At 34.7% G+C, this 19,979-nt stretch overlaps 1 protein-coding gene across 2 annotated transcripts in view; it reads left to right on the plus strand.

The window, feature by feature from the left end:
* Positions 1-5,744: 5,744 nt before the first annotated feature.
* The window catches only part of LOC106062762 (neural-cadherin-like), a 61,067-nt gene continuing 46,832 nt past the window's right edge, over positions 5,745-19,979 (plus strand). Inside the window, exons 1-2 of one of the 2 annotated variants that reach the window (XM_056044218.1) lie at positions 5,745-5,901; positions 16,119-16,596. In XM_056044218.1, the coding sequence (XP_055900193.1) occupies positions 16,227-16,596 (370 nt within the window). In that variant the 5' untranslated portion in view covers positions 5,745-5,901; positions 16,119-16,226. Of the gene's footprint in view, positions 5,902-13,197; positions 13,345-16,118; positions 16,597-19,979 lie in introns of those variants that run through there. The other variant, XM_056044278.1, reaches the window with a different exon arrangement.

Genomic DNA, 19,979 nt, shown 5'->3' on the forward strand with positions numbered 1-19,979 from the left:
ATAATCAACTTGTGATAAAATGAAATAAATGTAGTAGACTTTAATAATAATATAAAATAGTATTTGAACAAAATTTAATTCCCTAGAATACCACTTCTGCTCAGACTCACGTTCTGGAGTCGTCTCCCCTAACAAAGACCACTGACGACAATGCCAACTTTCTTGCATCATTCACAACCAATCGCTAACCTCTTCCCACCGTCACCATAGAAACGCACATCCCATAACACCAGGATTATAATCTCTTCCACAGACAGCCCTGTAAGTTTCTCACTGTTGTCCTCGCATCGCTTCCTTTGTCTGCCTCTGTTTTCCTTGCTTCTGTTCCCTGCAGATTGCAAGCCTCAAAGATTTTGTTACACGGCCGTACACACATATAAAATAAAAGCAAAGTGTTTCGCAGTCTCTAACACGGCTATAAACTAGCATGCTGCTGTACCTGACACTTGATTCACACAAGCATAACCACCTCTGAGTCATCAACAGGTATGTTTTTGTGATCCCTGCAATCAATACGTGATTATGTGACATGCAGACGAGATGTGTACCAGCTAGCAGGTCTGGGCCAAAAAAATATATATTAAAAAACCTAACCGGAAAAGTTTACTAAAAGTAGATCTTAGTCTAATAATAGTCTAATAGAGTGGGTTTCTTAGAATTGTTTCGTTTAACTTCGCAAACTATTTGCTTAGCAAATACCACCAGGTTGTGTTGCCTCAGTTTAGTGCTGCCCTATTTATTCATCTTTGTTTAGAAAACAAAAGGCAATTTGGTCTTTTCAGAAGGCTGCTTCTTTTGTAGTACTTTTGGAGTGATGTCCTAGGCCTATTGATGGTAAACAAATGCAGAGTCCTCTTTTTTTTGTGTTTTAACTTCAAATTTGGTAATGAGAGGGGGAAAAAAGCGGCTGGGGAGGTAAATAAACCTATTTTGATATAAAGATATAGGCCTAGACTTGATCTGCAGGGTCGGCCTTGGATAATAGGAGATCCTAGGCTAAGTGAATTTGGTGGCCCTTAAGAAAAAAAAAAATTAAACTGCGAAAAAATAAAATTATGCAATTTATTAAAAACCTTCCTGTCTATATCTAAATTGACAAATAACTGAAATTCATAAATCGCAATTCCCGTACTTATGGGAAAGACTAGTAAATATGGAGTCATGGTGCTCTACTATGTTTGAGATCAGATTTAAGTTCCACAATTTTTTTGTAGTCCTGTGGGAGGACTAACCAATTGAATATGCCTAAGGCCGGCCCTGTGACATGATTGGAGACTTACATACGAAAAGTTTTTCACAGCAATCTGCACATTGGTTACATTTCATCTTTTATTTATAAAAAGATGCACACAAAGGATTAAATTCTACGTGCTTTTAAAAATGTATAGTTTATCATTATTTTCGTATTCTGTAGACCGTATAGGCCAAAAAGCGGATGGCTGCATGGTTGGGTGGTATGCGCTTCGGAATGTCGTCCCGATGATTCCAGGTTCAAGGCTTGTCTGTACTAATCAGTGGATTTTCTTTTGGTCTTAAGTGTGTATTTTGTAAGTGATCTCCAACTGCCTCGTTCTGAAACAGCCTCCAGACATGTCCTCTTTTCTGTGTCAAAGCAAGTTGGCGCTAAGCTGGTTTTTAAAGAGCTTCCGTAGACCACCTTTTGTCTCACAAAAAAAAAAACAACAACAACTGCCTTTGGCATACGTTCGTCCGCCACACGGGATGCGTGCCCTGCCCAGCGTAATTGTCGAACAATAAAAAGTCCCTCCATACTGTCCATACCGGCTTTTGCAAGAGCATCGCTCTTTGTAGTGCGGTCTTGCCATATGTACATGATGGAGCGCAAACATCTTGGGTGAAAGCATTCAATAAGTCTTAGTTGCTTTCTGTATAATACCCATAGCCCATATATATATATATATATTATATATATATATATATATATATATATATATATGTCTCAGATCCATATAGAAGGGTCGAGAGAACCACTTCTTGGTAGACACTGATTTTTTGTAGGCAGAACAATTTATTCCGCCACTCTCTCGACTGGAAGCGTCCGAAAGCAAAACTGGCCTTGGTCAGACGGTTATCAACTTCCCTTGAAGTTGCGTCATTAGATGCTGGCTTTTTTATTTTTTCTCTCCGTGTGACACCTCCCTAAAAGACACAGAAGAATAATTTTTGTTTTTATTGTGACATATCCATGGTATTACGCTACATTTATATTGGCCTCCTTCAGTCGTGGAACGACCATGGTTCATCTCGAACACTTTTTCATATGGCTGTGGAGCCCTATTTTGGAGAGACACTCTCGTCCACATATATTGCAGGTCAATGTGGCTTTCGCTTTGGTGGTAGAGGAGCCAGCCATTTTTAGTATGGCATGCTTTTCTTCAAGAGCTGAGGCCCATGTTTTCTCGCTGTCCATAGCTTTCTTGGTCACCTTCTCTCTTGGACACGCTATATTTATTTTCGCTCTAAAAATATTTTGTTTTGTTTGTAAAATGTTTTACATATTTCGGATATTCCTTCAGATTACAGATAATTAAATCCCACCCCAAACCTACCACTACATGACGATGGGGGCAGGGTTCAAACCCGGAACCTTCGAGACTGCTGAACGACAGTCCAGACTGCATACCACACGACCACACGTATAGAGATAGACCTAAGTCTGAGAGTTTCAAGGTAAAGAGATCTTACAGCAGCGCATCTCGAGTTAGGGAAACACTTGTCATTGACAATAACTTGAAAAAAACAAAAAGGTGTGGGGGGGGGGGGGAGTTGGGAACACGCCATTGATTGTGAAGTAATAATGAGAACATATTTTCTGAGTCACGTGATGTCACGTCACTAATTATTTTTAGCAGAACCTATTTTTTTTTAAGGGTGGGGTGGGAAGAGTGTGGGGTTCTTATCCGTTCTGATCAGCAAATGTGTAAGTTTCGTACATTCCTTAAATGACGCTTACTACGTCCTAGTTGAAACGTCTTGCGTGACAGACATAGAACATGTAACTTGCGTGATGACAGTCCTAAGTTAATACAACACGGCAATCACAGGGCTTGTTCTCTGATAGCTGTGGTGGCCTACTAGTAAAATGTTATTGGGAATGTAGAATAGATGCCAGGAGTATGTGAACAGACTTAAATGACTACAACAGCAAGCTTCACACGTGATCAAGTGGCTTCATATGAAGTGTCGAGGTCAAATGTATAGAGAATGTTTTTTTTTTGTTTGTTTGTTTTATTTTGCTTAAAGACCATTTACAATCTTGGTTTAGATAAACCTGTCATAAACTAGATCTAACTCAGAGGGATAGAAATTCATAGAAATTAATAGAGTAGCAATAATACATTATGCATTTAACCCTACACCAGAACTTATCAATACAAGAAACACAACCTAATAAAATAGACGCAAAGATAAAGGCACTTTATCCATTCGTTATTATTCGTATTATTATTTATACCCAAGTGTCATTAGAGCAATAATATATATATATATAATTCTCTTTATGGCCAAACCATTCCTGATATCTTAGAGTCATAAAAATATAACTCTTTTATCTCGTAACTTTTGCGGCCAAAAATAAAAGAGGGGGGGGGGGGGTAGAAGTAAATAGCAGGGCCGGACTTAACCATTGTGGGGAACGAACGTATGCCAAAAGCATTTTTTTTTTTTTTGTGAGCTAAAAGGTGGTCGACGTAACAGAGGTGTCCAACTGAAACGCTTTAGAGACCAGCTTAGGCGCCAACTTGCCTTAACTGACATAGAAGAGAGCACTTGGTTGCATGCGGCCTCAGAACGAGACAGCTTGAAGTCACTGACCAAGGCCAAAAGAAAATCGTCTGCCGAGGACAGACGCAGACGGCGAAAAGAAAATCTTAATCGACCACCGGCAGACAAATGTTATGATTGCCGTGGATGTGGCAAAATATCTAGGTCACAGCTGGGACTGCGTAGCCACGGGAAATTCTGCAATCCTCATTAATCTTCGGACTCGAAGACAAGCCTTAATTTAATTATTTATAACACGAGAAAAATTATCATGAAATCACCGTATTGACGAAATAAAAAAAAAATAAACAAAGCATTTGAGTTTATTAAAATATTTATTTTTATTTTTTTTTTAAATTTTTTTTTACAAATGAAAGTACACGAAACTACTAAAAAGCCTTTTAACCTTTAGGCCAATATTTGAATATATGTCCTCTGTTTCGGACCCCTCAGCTCAAGAAAACAGAAAAACTACAACAAACGCAAAATAGAGCAGTGAGATACATTACAAACTAATATTCACGTTTGATTAGGATTAGACTCATTTGAGTAACACCTTTAGTAAAATCACTAAATTTAGAGACCCTTCAGGACAGGAGACTAAAAAGTAAAGTAGCAATAATACATAAATAATAAGGCTTGTCTTCGAGTCCAAAGATTAATGAGGAATGCAGTATTTTCAGTGGCTGCGCAGCCCCAGCTGTGACCTAAATATTTTGCCACACTCAGTGCAAGCATTATCATTGTCCGCAAGTGGCCGATTTAGTTTTTCTTTTCGCCGTCTGCGTCTGTCCTCGGATTTTCTTATGGTCTCAAATGTATATCCCGCGGCCTTTGTGAGTGACCTCCAGCTGGCTCGTTCTGAGGCCGCATGCAACCAGGGGCTCTCTTCTATGTCAGCTAAGGCAAGTTGGCGCCTAAGCTGGTCTTTGAAGCGATTCCGTGGGGCGCCTCTTGTACGTCGACCACCTTTTAGCCCACCAAAAAAGATTGCCTTTGGCATACGTTCCTCCCATACGGGATAACATAAAACACTGAACCATAATTTAAAAATACAAAACGTAATAAAGTACTCAGAAAGACACAAAGATAAAGGCACATTTATTCTGCTAGGACAAATTTATACAGATTCTCCTTCCCTAGTGCTATTAGTGCCTGAATCAGACATAAAAACATCGACTTTGCAAATTTTAAGTCACTGATTAACATGTGCATGAATGAGTATATTGACACATGGAAATCGCAGGACGTAGTTATCTTTTCTTTTGAAGTAACGTCATTAGTTTATAAGATAAGATAAACAAGCACATTTCTTATTCGATATGCTAGGACAAATTCGAACAAGTGCGCCTTTTCCCCTAGTTCCAGTATAGCATACAGAGGCGGCCTCAGCAGTGCGCCGGGCCCTTGGTAAGTGTCATATCAGTAGGGCCACGAATATTTCTACGATTAGCTGACAGTGACAAAAAGAATCTCATTATCGCGGCTCCTTGGGGTGGTTGACCCACTCGCCACCCCTTAAGGCCGCCTCTGTAGCATAGAATCAGTCAGGAAAACCAAATAAAAGACACCAGAGCTTAAGTCTCTAATTAATATAAACGACTAGATAAACAAATGGATAATCGCAGGATGAAATTATCTTTTTTTTTTTTTTAAAGGAATGTAAGTAACTTATAAGAAGAAAAGATTATGAACATGTCTTCTTATGAAAGCTCAGCCATGCAGGAACTATGCGTTTACACTGGCCTCGAGTGAAAAAAAAATACTTGTATGATTTCCCATCTAGATTTAGCTGTCACATAAAAACATGTCAACAAACACCAATCGATCATTTGAGAAAATTCAAACATGACTTGGGCAAAGAGCCTATACTATTAGGGTCTTCTATTTGTGTGGGTGTCTCGCAGTCACCTCGGTAAGGTGTGGTCGTGTGTGTGTGTGTGTGTTGGGGAAACGAAACTTTCCCGTGAAAGAAACGACGGTCAATACACATGAGGTAATTCTGCACTGCGCCGCACGTACGTGTTTAGGTGTCCTAGTAAAATAATGGGCTGTGTCACTTTGTCACAGTGTGTAGTTTTATGCGTCGGGGATACCAGGATATGTACAGCCTGTCGGGTAGGCTTTCTTTCTTTCTTTATTGTACATCATAATATTTATATTCCTAACCATTGGTACACCAATATATACCAACTAGACCTATTAGAAAAAAGTACCCTTTTGTTTTCAGATAGCAATTTAGTCTACGCGATCAGGAATATAAATTCTTTAAATAAAACCACTTTCTTGATTGGCCATTCGGTACTTACGAGGAATGTCGGGAAGGAAAGGTGTGGATATGTTAGTTTTCTCCCTTTAATAAAACTAAATTTTATATATCCTTCATTACAATATTTTGAATTTGAATACACACACACACACAAGTTAAAAAGTATACTTTTTGCCAAGCAAACTAGACACATAGATTTAGGTTGTTATCAAATTTGTTTCACACTTTCTAGTCTATAATTCAAGATCAGTTCCTAAATGTGTCTTAATACCCATAAACAAGAACTAGAATCTAGGTCATAATTATTATTTTAAATTCAGATATCCAGAGTTCATGAATAAATAATAGCTTTATGACTATGATAGACTTTATTAATTAAAAAGCTTGTTCGTAGAGTCATTTCACCAAATAGTTATTAGTCGTTTAGTTCCTGTTTATCTAGACTTATTTTACTTTCACGATTGATGTCATTCGAATCAATGTTTATTGTCTGCCACGGTGCTGCCCAAACCTTTTTTCCAACGGAACATTCAGAGAATTTAAAATTAATTTTTAAATTTTGCCGATTTTATACGTTGGCTTGTTTCTTATTGGTGTAAATAAAACAAACACTACAAATTAAATCATATTCTAAATTTAGAATTTATTTTTTTTAAAATATAGAATCTATTGGCCCTAACTAAAATAAACAGACATAAACATCGGGAAAAAAAAAAAAAAGCTTTATTGAGCTTGATGGTATTGTGCCCTTGATGAGCATAGCATCTTGATCTCAAGCATGATATATAGGCAAGCTCAATTCTAATATCTGATATGACGTCTGCAGCCTGTTTAACTTTGGCGTTATTACAACATTGGCATAATTTAAAAATCCCGCTTCGTAGGCCTACTAGTAGGCCTAATATAGGTTGTATAAAAGAATATCTTGTTTTGAAATAGTTTATGGTACATTTCAGACACGTTTGACTAGAATCTTTGTTTCTAATTAGAGTCAATCATTAGGTCAGTCAGATTTTCATAGTCACTTGCATTAAACCCTCCTGGTTAGGTGTCACAGAAAACGGATTCCCAACCCACGAATCATCCTCCATAGTTTTCCAGAAATATTGCAAAACTGTTCAAGTTTTGAAAGTATTTTAAAAATGTATTGGATATTAGTTCATCATTATTTGTTTTTATCAACCACGGTCCTCTTGTTAAACGTCAAGAACATTTTGTGCTTTAAGTAAAACCAACTTCTCACTACATTTTTACAGTTTAAAACACATCTTTCACAATTTTATGTCTTTTTTTAAAATAATACAATCATATCTAAATAATTTCGTCAGGTGGAGTAACTTTTATAAATGTTGCAAACGGTACTAATTTAAGAACTTGGATCAAATTGTACGTGGGGGAAATAACCCACTATTTCACTGTCAGTTGAGAGTTAGTCCGAGACCAATCGTTATAGAAAGCCTGAACACTGACCTGCAACGTCACAACTTATGGGCAGTTTCAACCAATAGCTTGTTGCCACGTCACAGGTCTGTACGACGTGGCAACGAGCTATTGGTCTAAACTGCCCACAGGTTAGTTTCGACGCTTTGAACTAGACGGTGTTTTTGCTCAAAATTCGGACATATGCTTGATCAGTTCGATGATTATAGTTATGTTAGTAAAGAGAAGAGCTACAAAAAATTAATTTACAATTTCTTTTCTGCATTTACTTAGGAATTAATTTACATGCATGCCTAAAAGCAGTGGCATGCTAGGATGGGGGGGGATGAGGGGGGAGAATTTGAACCCCCCCCCCCAGGGCTCCCACTTGAGGAAGGCCCCGAAATGGGTATTCGAAATTATTTTTTTTACGTTAAAAATTACGCCATTATATCATGTCATGATGTCGAATGTCAAAGTGCAGGGGCCCTCAAAGAGTTAATTACTCCAATAGCTCAGGGAACACCTAGACAAGCCACGCGGAACACAGTTTGGGAAACACTGGTCTACCAGAAATTCCATGATGAATTCGAGTCTTTTTAAAGCAGGCATGTCAAACTCATTAAGGCGTATGGGCCACACTAAAAACTAACTATGACCTGAAGGGCCGCAGCCAAAAATTAGTTGGAAAACATAGCCTACTAATTTTATGTAAATTATAAACAATACAATAGAATACAACAATTAATGGAATACCTGTCCCCTGGTTAGTTAAGTTTGTAGTGCTATTTTGTGAATTAAAAATGTATATGATTACGCATTATTTTCGCTGTTATGATGCTTGGTTGAGGTTTGTTTGTCACTGACTGACACTTTCATCACTTATGACAAATTTTGATCAGATAATCTCGAACGGGTGAGGTTTTTTTTTTTTAGATTTCATTATGAAAAGAACTGCTCACAGAGATAAGTCCTTTCAAACATAGCAAGAATTCTAGCTGCTAATTTCCGCAATTCAACGTACCTTTCAGGTAAATAACTGTAAAATTTTGCTAAATCGACCGCCTGCGGACAATGGTTATGCTTGGCAAAATATGTAGGTCACAGCTGGGACTAGCCTTATATGTTATATATATATATATATATATATATATATATATATATATATATATATATATATATATATATATATATATATATATATATATATATATATATATATATATATATATACTCAGAAAGACACAAAGATAAAAGCACATTTTTGGTTCCAAATGTCGTATGTTCCATGCGTGCTCCTTCTTCCCTAGCGTCTTCAAGAATGGAATATATTGTCTGAATCAAAGTGGAAAAAAAAACGGCTTGGCTGAGTCTAAGTTTAGATTCACTAGATTTACACATGAAATGCCTAGGACGTAGTTATCTTCTCTTTCCAATTATCGTCAGCAATTTATAACAAAATAAGAAGATCTGGTTGGTTGTCCTAACATTGCTATCTCTGATCAAAACTTAAAATGCTGTTCAACACATACTTAACATCAGACTGTTCAATGAAAAATGCCATCAACATCAAAATATAAAATATAAAAATACTTAAAAAAAAACAACAAACAAACAAACCACAAAGCCTAAGGGGAATAAATCCACATTTACAGTCATATATCTCAATAATGTCCGATTTATTTCCCTTTTCAACATCACACAAAATTAATTAATTACCACTAATTAATCGGTTAATTAGTTAATTATGCATGTTTTGCTAGGTACAATGGATAATTGTGCAAAGCTTCATCTGATCCGAGAATGGGAAGTGGGAGAAATAACGTGTTCAAAATTTGTACAAGACGGACAGACAGAGAGAGGGAGTTAACATAAGCAATGTAATAACACTAGCAAGAGGTTTCAATATTGAATTAGAAAAAAATTAAGCTGTCTCTTTAGTTTTGTGATGTCTTCATTTTGAAGTCTGTAATAGTAGAACTTTTTTTTTTCAAAAGTAGAAGCAAGAAGAATGCCTCGTTTTCGTTTTTCTCTTTTCTGCTTCCATGTTGAGGCTGACTTCGGTAAACGTGCTTCATCTGGTCTAAGGATATGCCCAGTGAATCTCACACGATGTTCAGTCATCATTTCAATCAGCAGACAAGTGCCCGTGCGGGAACTTCTCTGCTGGTGTCATTAATCTCGGCATGTTATTCCTAGTATCCTTCTCAGCAATTACTGTTTTTCCACGTTCGGATTGGATTTTGGATTTTTTTGGCACATCGGCAAAATTTAAGCCATGTCGAGCTACGTTTAGTCTCCTATCAAACAAGGCTGTCCATGTTTAACACGGCGTTTCACTTTCTTAGAAGAAATGGAAGTCGCCTAAGACCTCTGTGGAGACAGCTTGCCACCCTGTGCGCCGAACGGCTCGGAAGGACCTAAGTCTAAGTAGGTCTAATAATATTAGGGCCCTATAAGAAAAACTTAAATGGAAAAACAAAATATGGGATACAAAAAGGTTGCCCGCCCCTGTTCTAGGGGGTCGCCACACGGAAATGTTTGAGAAGCATTGCCTTGCTGTGTTTTATTTCAAGTCATTGTATACGTGAGCTGTCCTTTGGATTATTTATTTTGTATTAAACTCAAGCAAATTATTCAGCGCTGAGATGCTTCATTTTGTGCTAGTGTTGTGTTGGGATACATTTGTAGGCACCTACGAATCCATCTTTGTTGCATCGTAGAAGAAACAAATTAACTAATTAATTAAATTTCTTCTCTAGAAAAAAAAAAGGGGGGGGGGGCGGCATTTTAAAATTTCGCACCCAGACGACCACATCCCTCGCGGCGACCCTGAGTGGATCCTTAATAAAGTTTTCGAAAAATTTGGAGATTAAGCGTTTATGGAAGTTATCCAAAATAACAATAGGCTATACCCCATTGTTTTATCAACCGAGGGAATAATGACAACTGACCTCACAGACACCTTCTAAGCCCTTAGCATTCCTAGGAGCATTCTCGTTGCCTGTCAGAGGACTGTAGGCCTACTGCTGAAGACCTGCCACATCAGCAGAAAATTCCTAAGTGGACATTGATAAAGAACTAAACTCGACCCTGGCAGTGCCAGAGAATGAATACTCGTTAATTTCTAATATAATAATAATAATAATAATAATAAAACTGCAACTTATAAATTAAAAAAAAAATGATGGTACGTGGAATTGAAGTGGGAGCAGAACCATTCAAATATATTCTAGTCAAAGAAATGCCATTGTACCTTAGCGAACTGATCACTCCCTATGACCCCCATGTAGCCCTGCGGTCAGTGGACAACACTTCTAGTGGTGCCTCGTTTCTCCCTCAAAAACTACGGTCTGCGGGCTTTTCAGTGCAAGGAACAAAGGTTTGGAACTCACTCCCCATTGATCTCAAACAGACAACATGCTACACCACTTTTAAGACGAACATTAAGACCTACTTGTTTAAAACTTTTTAAGATTCATTTTTTATTTTAGCTCTCGTGTTTATGTTTGTAATGTAAACACAGCGCATTGAGCCTACATTTTGTTTATTAACTATACATTAAATTATTATCAGGTCAGTATTGACAGTTGGAGATGAGAGGCCTTAAAAATTTGAGACCATTTACTTGACACAACATTTAACACACAGTCAGAACCGTATTTAGCAGTGATGCCCAGTCTAATTCGACCTGCGGGCCTTTTTAATTTCCGACACTCGTGTCGCGGGCCACATGACCGAAAAGATACAAAAACGTAATGAAACGGAACTGAAACTATTTTATTAGAAACCCGTGGATCTAGCACTTAGGGGCCCTACATTAATTAGTGAGATGTTTCAATCCTTCAATCTCTAAGCGTAGTTTAACAATATTTTATTCGCGGCTCAAATCAAGAATGCTGCCATATGTTTTTTTTTTTTAAACAACCATACTTTCTTTACATATCAAATACATTGGCTTATTATCATGCTCCACAACAAAGTAAAGATCCATTCACTTTTCCTGTTAGATTATACATCTAGTCTCATTACATAAACACAATGTTAAAGATCATGGTACCAATCCATCAGAGAAAAAGTTAGGGTAACGTAGGTAAACATAACTTTATCTACCTTTTTGGAGAGGGGATTTTCTACACTTTGTGCCGTCGTTTCGCCGGGCCGGATGGAAGCACTTCGCGGGACGGATCTGGCCCGCGGGCCGTATTTTGAGCATCACTGGTATTTAGACTTGAAAAGGCCCTGAGCTCTTTGAGATCTAGTACCCTTTTATACGTCCAAATATTATTTGTCAGAGCTAAACATTTCTTGGTGGCTCTGAACTATAGCTTGTGTAGCATAGCCTTAAAAAATATAGATAAATCCGGCCCCGTGAATGGGTGAGGACAACTAAGCTCCCCTCCCCCCTTTTCATTGGGGTGAGAAGAGGATGGCATAACGGAGGCACTCACCGGAAACGTATCAAAGAACAGTATTGGTGTCATCTCAGTAGCGTAGGTATAGGGTGGGGAGTGGAGGGGGGAGAATTTGAAAATCCCCCCGGGCCCCCACTTAAATGGGGCCCCCAAATGAGTGTTTATACATTAAAATTTAAATATTACGCAAAATGCAGGGGCCCCCCTAAGAGGTCAAGCCCCCGGGCCCCCCAAACGATGATAAATTCCTAGCTACGCCCCTGTGTCATCTCTTCCAATGTAGCTTTGTACTAGAAGCAACTGACTTCAGAAATGGGAATCAGCGTTATTTTTTTTTAGAAGAAAAATAGAGGAGCAGTTGTCACCGATACAAAATTAATTAAAACTGAACCCGATGTAGAGCCGACTTTTCAAAAACGTCTGCATCAGATGTTAGAAATGATGTAGGTCACAGCAGGGCCTTCAAAGACACGTAGGCCTAAACGCCAGCGAACCTTCCAGATTTTCAGACACATACATTACAGTCAATGTAATATAATGTCAACAAACTGCACCCTACCCCAAATTAGTCAATGAAACACAATAACAAACCATTCCTCACCATTTTTCTATCTATCTAATGACAGAAAAGTGTAGCAAGAATGACTTGGATCAGTGTTTCCCAAATTGTAAGTGGGTACGCGTACCCCCGGGGGTACGGGAAGAGTTTAAATGGGGTACGCGTTGTACCTCATTTACCATGCTGATTGTATTTAAATACCCATTTATTATGTTCGTTTGATAAATACTTTTTTCAGCATTTGTGGACATTGAGTACAAAAGATCGCTTCTCAGATTAAAATAAACAACCATGAAATCAAATGATGATGCTTTGCAAACCATTTCATACTTTTATTGATCCAAATCAATATTAGGTATTTATAATAGAACTTACATATTTAGACAAATATAAATCCATTGGAGGGGGGCGAAGGGTACTCAGCATTTTAAAACCTCTATAACTAAGGGGTACAAATAGGTCAAAAGTTTGGGAAACACCGACCTAGATAATCAAGTCATTAAAAAAAAAAAGTGCAGCAAAATATATTTCGCATGCATGATAAAAGATTCATTCATATTAATGGATTTAGTTGAAAATAACAAAGTCTAGATAGTTTCTTATTAAATTAATAGACTAAATCTAGATCTAGGCCCTTAGTGATTAAGTCTCAAAGAAGGGGCAATGAAAGGGAATAAGACAAGGTAATGTAAAGCGAGCCGTGTCACACCGCTCGGCGACACACAGGTAGGGTCACAAGTCTGATTCACCTGTGTTGTGCGTTCCGCTACTAAACTATTCGGAGTCATTTTTTTTTTCTTTGGGTGAATATTTGTTTTCGAATATTGGATTTAGACCAGAGTCAAACATAATAGATCTCTAAATGTATCGAGCTAAAGGATAGACTATAATTTCAATAGGTACCAGGATTCACCATTTCAGTAGATCTAGATCTATATTTTTCTAGATGTATTTTCTAATTCTAATCTAGATCTAAGTTACATTTTAGATCTTTATTTATATATTCTTTTTTAATCTGACTGACATACAAAATAGTTTTATCATATGATTGTTTTGTTGTTTACTTTAGACTAATCTTAGATTGAATTTTTGAGTTTGAAAAGAATGGAAAGAGTTTGATTATCACAATGCGGCACTTAGTCTTAGAAATCTAGATCTAGAGTCGTCTAAACTAGATTCTAGGACTTAATAAAAGAAGTAAATAGGACCTGGTGTCACATAGTCTATCTTGATCTAGAACTAGAATTAATGATCTAGCTAGATTAATTAGTAGATACTTAGGATACTAGATTGGTCATTGAGTTTGAGTTCTTCAGGACAGGGGCATCGCGAAGATTACGAGATACAGAGAAGAGACGAAGATTAGATCTACACATAGACATAACACACCTACACTAAGTTACACACAGTAGGACTATGACAGGTGTGGACTATCTAGATCTACGTCTAGATCTCTTCTATATCGAGGCATTTCCGGGTTATATTAAGAGACTAATCTAGATTTAGATATAGATCTATACATAGAATAATATAGATCTAGATTAGATCTAGAAAATAAATATAATCTAGATTATATATATATAATCTAGGTATACTGACAGTGATATTAGTGATATAGATAGACATAGATTATATAGAATAGATCTATATATAGATTATAGGCCTATAGATGTAGGCCTACTATGTAGTCGTCTCTAGATGTGCTCACTGCTGTAGAGTAGCCTTTTTTTTTTTGTTTGTACATTTTTTTCAAAGACAGTTACTATTATAATAATAATAATCTTTATTGTCCTGTAAGGAAATTTGTCTTACAATTCGTGCATTACACCAAACAAAACATTAGGTCTATAACTATAAAAAACCAAAATGAAACAATTTGTGCATTACACCAAGACCAAACAAAACACCATAATAACTATAAAAAACAAAATGTACATTCACACCAGACTCACTCATAATTTACTTGTGAATTAACATTGCCACACTATAATATAGATTATATGCTAGGTAGCGATATTAAAACTTGAAATATTGCAGATGCGAGTGCGATAAAACATAGTAGTAGATTATAGATTATTAATTAATTATTTTATATTATAGTAATATAGATTTATAGTTACAAGAGCCTTGACATTATACTTATTAAGTTTATATATAAAATATATATCTAAATCTAGTCTACTTTTCAGTCTGCTTAGAGTCTTAGACTCAGTTGTAGATTTAGAATTAGATTCTTTTTCTAGAATTCAAGATCTCTAGAATCAAGATGATAGATCTTGTCTTATTGATTACATAATTTATTCAATTATTGCATAATCAAAAGCGCAAAACACAACTCCCTGTATATTCCAGTAGATGATGGAATTTCCTAAGCCAAGTTAAGCTTATTTAATAGTAGTGCTACTATTTTTTCTTAGAAACTAAAACATTATCTTCAAAGAGGATTTAGAACCTATCTGAATTTGATTTAGCTCTACAATGATGGTGCAGGGTTCAAAAGACTAGTACATATAGACAGATCTATATTCTCCCAATCATCCAATGTTGCATTACCAATAAGATCTACTCTAGATGTTGTGAAAAAGTGTAGTACTGTCCTTTTGATTGAAAAAAAACAACAAAAAAAAACATCAAAAACATTTTAATATAAACCTTACTATTATAATTTTAATAATATTTTTTGAAGTTTAAAATTATTTTTTAATTTATTTTGTGTGTGTCTCTATTGAATGTTCCCATAAAGAGTACCAGATCTAAATTTAAGGATACTATAAAATATCACCCACAAGAAGTAAAACTTTCCTTTAAACTGCAAAGAATGTATCTTGGTCATAAATATTATATATTTATATAAATATTATTCCTTACTTTATTACATCATTATCCATTTTTTTTTTTTTTTTTAGTTTTCTTAAAAGTTACCCTTTAAAAAACAACAAAATCAAAAAAACAATAATTTCTTATTTTCTTAAATTCTTAAATAAATGGGAAAAAAAAGTCAGTAAAATTAGTAGTTTATTAATGTAAACTTCTTTTAATAATTTTTGAATATGAAATGTAAATTCTATCAAGTGTTAATAATATAATTTTACATGCACAACTTTAAAAAACATTTTTACAATGTTTTGGCTTACTCCCCTTTAAAAAAAAACAAAAAAAAAAACACAGAAGATTTTGTAAAAGAACTAAACAGCATAAGTTACAGTAACAAAGTTGTTTATTTCTTTCATAATGTACTAAATAACTGCAAAAGATATTTCTGTCATAATGTACTAAATAGCTGCAAGAGATATTTATACCATAATGTACTAAATAACTGCAAGAGATTTTTATACCATAATGTACTAAATAGCTGCAAGAGATATTTATACCATAATGTACTAAATAGCTGCAAGAGATATTTATACCATAATGTACTAAATAGCTGCAAGAGATATTTTATACCATAATGTACTAAATAGCTGCAAGAGATATGTATACCATAATGTACTAAATAGCTGCAAGAGATATTTATACCATAATGTACTAAATAGCTGCAAGAGATATTTACACCATAATGTACACAATAGCTGCAAGAGATATTTATACCATAATGTACTAAATAGCTTCATGACTTAAATTTAAAAAAAATAATTGCCTGCTGTAAAAAAAAATGTTTTTCATTTCTTTTCAGGCTTGATCAGACAGTAGATCAACAATAAAGTTTTAAGGAACATATGAAGTCAGCAACAAGCTAAAGTAACACTACATTTTTGGATGTACCAAGTCATTCTTTCTAATCATGGATTTAAAAGGAACATTTTTTGACAGTTCTGTTGCAATTCCTATACAGAAGCTTGTAACAATTGTTTGTGTATATCTTGTGTTCACAACTCATAATGGATGTGCACAGGTGTATGTTACAGACAATACCATTCCAGAAAATGTTGCCAATGGTGTAACACTATTTGACCTCAGCACAGTCTTGCCCAATTTCTCTTACACAGTAACTGGCAACATCGCCAATGTGACTGCAATGTTTCAAATCAATAGCAATGGTCAATTAGCCTTAGCAAGTATTTTGTCAGAGACTAACAGAAAACGTTTTGATTATGAAAAATATCCTGTGTTTGAAGTCTATTTAACTGCAACAAGTAGAAGCAATAGTACTGGTAAGTGTACAACGTTTGTAAAATGTTACCCATAATGTACATAAGTAGCATAAACCCTTGTGCAAAAGTGGAACTAATTTTAATCTTTACCGAAAAATATGTTTTTAACTTTATATATCTTGTTCTTATTAGAAGTATTACTGACTTACTATTTACTTATTTTTGACTAGAGTAGCACCATTAGTTACAAGCAAAATATTTTTTTTAAATCCTTTAAAAAACAAAGCTTATCTAAAGGGGAAGAACTCTATCCTTATAATTTTATCTACCAATAATGTACAAGTTATTTCCCTTATTCCAAAATAATTAATTACCAATAATCAATTGACTAATTGAATATATTTGTTTATTGATTCATGTTTTGTTAGGTACAAGAAATAACTGTTTAATGTATCAACTTGATTGTAGAATGCGTGAGGGAGAAATAGCTTTAAAAATTATTTAATGGGACTAAACCCAACAAATTGAGCCCCACATGTGATTACTGAATTATTAGTTTCCCTTGTTGCTATTAAACAACATAATGAGTGAAGTTTCAGCTTGATCCAAGAATGTCTGTGTGAGAACTAATGTGTACACACTTTTTACCAGACAGACAGAGTGAGTTGATAAAAGGTTTTGGAAATCACAAAAGAGACCATACAGGACATAAAAATTAAAGTAGAAATGATACATAAAAAACTGAATCATAATTTCCAACTACAAAAAATTCTTGCAAGTGACAAATCTCCTTCTTCCCTAATGTCATTAGAGCATGGTATAGGTTGCCTGAATCAGCCAGTAAAACCATTGACTTAGCAGAGTTTAAGTCTTTAATTAACATGCACAACTAGATTGATACTCAGATTGATAATTACCAGCATCACTTGTAAAATCCTAGAACACATAATATGTAGCAACATCATAAACCACTTAGACAAACATAATGTCCTTACTCCATACCAACATGGCTTTAGGAAATATAGATAATATGAAACACAACTAATAGGACTAATTGATGATTTTTCAAAAGGTTTAGATAATAGTGAGCAAATAGATATCTTACTCAATTTTTCCAAGGCTTTTGACAAAGTTCACCACCGTAGTTAGCTTAAAAAATTAAATTATTTTGGCATTGATGGTCCATTGCATCAGTGGATTAAAGATTTTCTGATAGGGAGAGAACAAACTGTAATAATAAATGGCTCTAAATCAACACCAATACTAGTTAACTCAGGTGTACCAAAAAAAACTAAAACAAATTAATTCCACTTATCTTATTCATGGTAAACCAGTAACACAGACTAAAAAACGCAAAATACCTAGGTGTTATAATAAATGAAAAACTGTCATGGAATCCCCATATTGATGAAACTATTAAAAAAATCAAACAAAGCATTAGGGTTTATTACAAGAAATTTCTATAAATCAAATAAGAACATAAAACTAAAATGTTATTTAACCTTGGTTAGACTAATAATAGAATAGAATATGCATCCTCTGTTTGGGACCCCTCAACTCAAGAAAAAATTAAGAAACTGGAACAGACACAAAATAGAGCAGTGAGATTCATAACAAACGAATATTTACATTTGACTAGAGTAACACCTTTAGTAAAATCACTAAATTTAGAAAGCCTTCAGGATAGAAGTAAAGTAGCAATTATACATAAAACACTGAACTATAATCTTCAAATACAAAAACAAAATTTAATAAAATACTCAGAAAGACACAAAGATAAAGGCACATTCCTCGTTCCATATGCTAGGACAAATTTGTACAAATGCTCCTTCTTCCCTAGTGCTATTAGAGCATGGAATGGGTTGCCTGAGCTAGCCAAGAAAACCAGTGACTTGGCAGAATTTAGGTCATTGGTTCATATGTATGACTAAATGCATGACCCCTAGGACGTAATCATCTTCTTTTTTGAAGTAACGTCTGTATTATATAAGATAAGATAAGATATGTGTTTGACGTAATTATCTTCTGTATAGTAGGAACGACTGAAATTTCTAAGATAAAAAGATAAGGTTTTGTAAACAGGTACATATCAAATTATACAAAATCACTATCTAATATAATACTTAGAAAGACAAAGATAAAGTCGCATTTTTATACATGTATTTTATTTGCTGAGACAAATTCAATTATACAAAATCACTATCTAATATAATACTTAGAAAGACAAAGATAAAGTCGCATTTTTATACATGTATTTTATTTGCTGAGACAAATTCAAATAAATGCTTTCTGAAAAAAAACACTTTTATTTAACTTGAAATAGAATGTATATAATGTGACATTTAATCCCAGATGCTTGGTTACAAGCTCAAATACTATCATATTATAAACATACATAATGAAGCAGCTGTAAAGTTAGCTAGTATTACAATTTAATTGACTTATTTCTATGTTATACAACTTGATTTGAGTTAGCTGCTCTGTAATTGTAAAGATTAATTTCAAATGAGTAAGTTATGAGCTTTCAATAGTTCAATTTTTTAAATCTGGTTTTATTTCATTAATGAACTGCTCTCACTTGATTCTACCTAAAATGTTGTTTTTTTTTATCATGTAATATATTAATGTTTTAATATGCACTCTATTTATTCCAGTCAATTTTTTCTTTCAATTACCTAAATATTAATATTAAATAATTATTACCTTTGAGATTGTTTTAACTTAGCAAACAAAATAACATAGGAAGATATTGTGTTTAGAAACTGATGACTAACTTAAATCCTGAAACACAACCTAAATTTGCTGTATACAAACCTATGGTTTCAATCACTGACCTATTATATTGAAAGTTTTGTGGGTAATTTTGCTCTCTTGTAAAAAAAGTGTCAAATAACCCTGTCTTTCTTGGCTTTCTTGTGAAATCCCTCAAACTAAGACTTTACAGAAAAAAAAAAGCATACAACTAAGAACTTTCATTAACTCTTTATCTCCTAATCGATGATACCATCATTGATTTTGACCTGATTAAATTAAATTAATGTTTAATTTTTTAAACTTGACTTTGAATTATATAAAAAGAGCATGAATTTCCCTTTAATTCTATACCAAATACAACATTTTATGATAGCAAACAACAAAGCTATTGAAGCCCAATCATAACAGGGGTAGTGAAATAGTAATGAGCAAATGAAGAATTCCTTCAAAACATGGAAAAATAATTGCGGAGAGAAAAAAGTTAAAATTGTAATAGAATGAAGACAACACCACAGAGAAACTTCATGCAAGGCTTTATTAAGTTAGAAAGGACAAAAGATATTTAGACAGTAACACACTAAATCAATGATATCTCTACTCTGAGATGTATGAACTGGTCTTCAAAGCATTGCTGGGAAGAAAATGATTGTACGACTGAAATGTGTCAGTTTTACTGGAATTACAATTCA

Source organism: Biomphalaria glabrata, chromosome 1 (genome assembly GCF_947242115.1).
Source record: "Biomphalaria glabrata chromosome 1, xgBioGlab47.1, whole genome shotgun sequence".
Lineage (NCBI taxonomy): Eukaryota > Metazoa > Mollusca > Gastropoda > Planorbidae > Biomphalaria > Biomphalaria glabrata.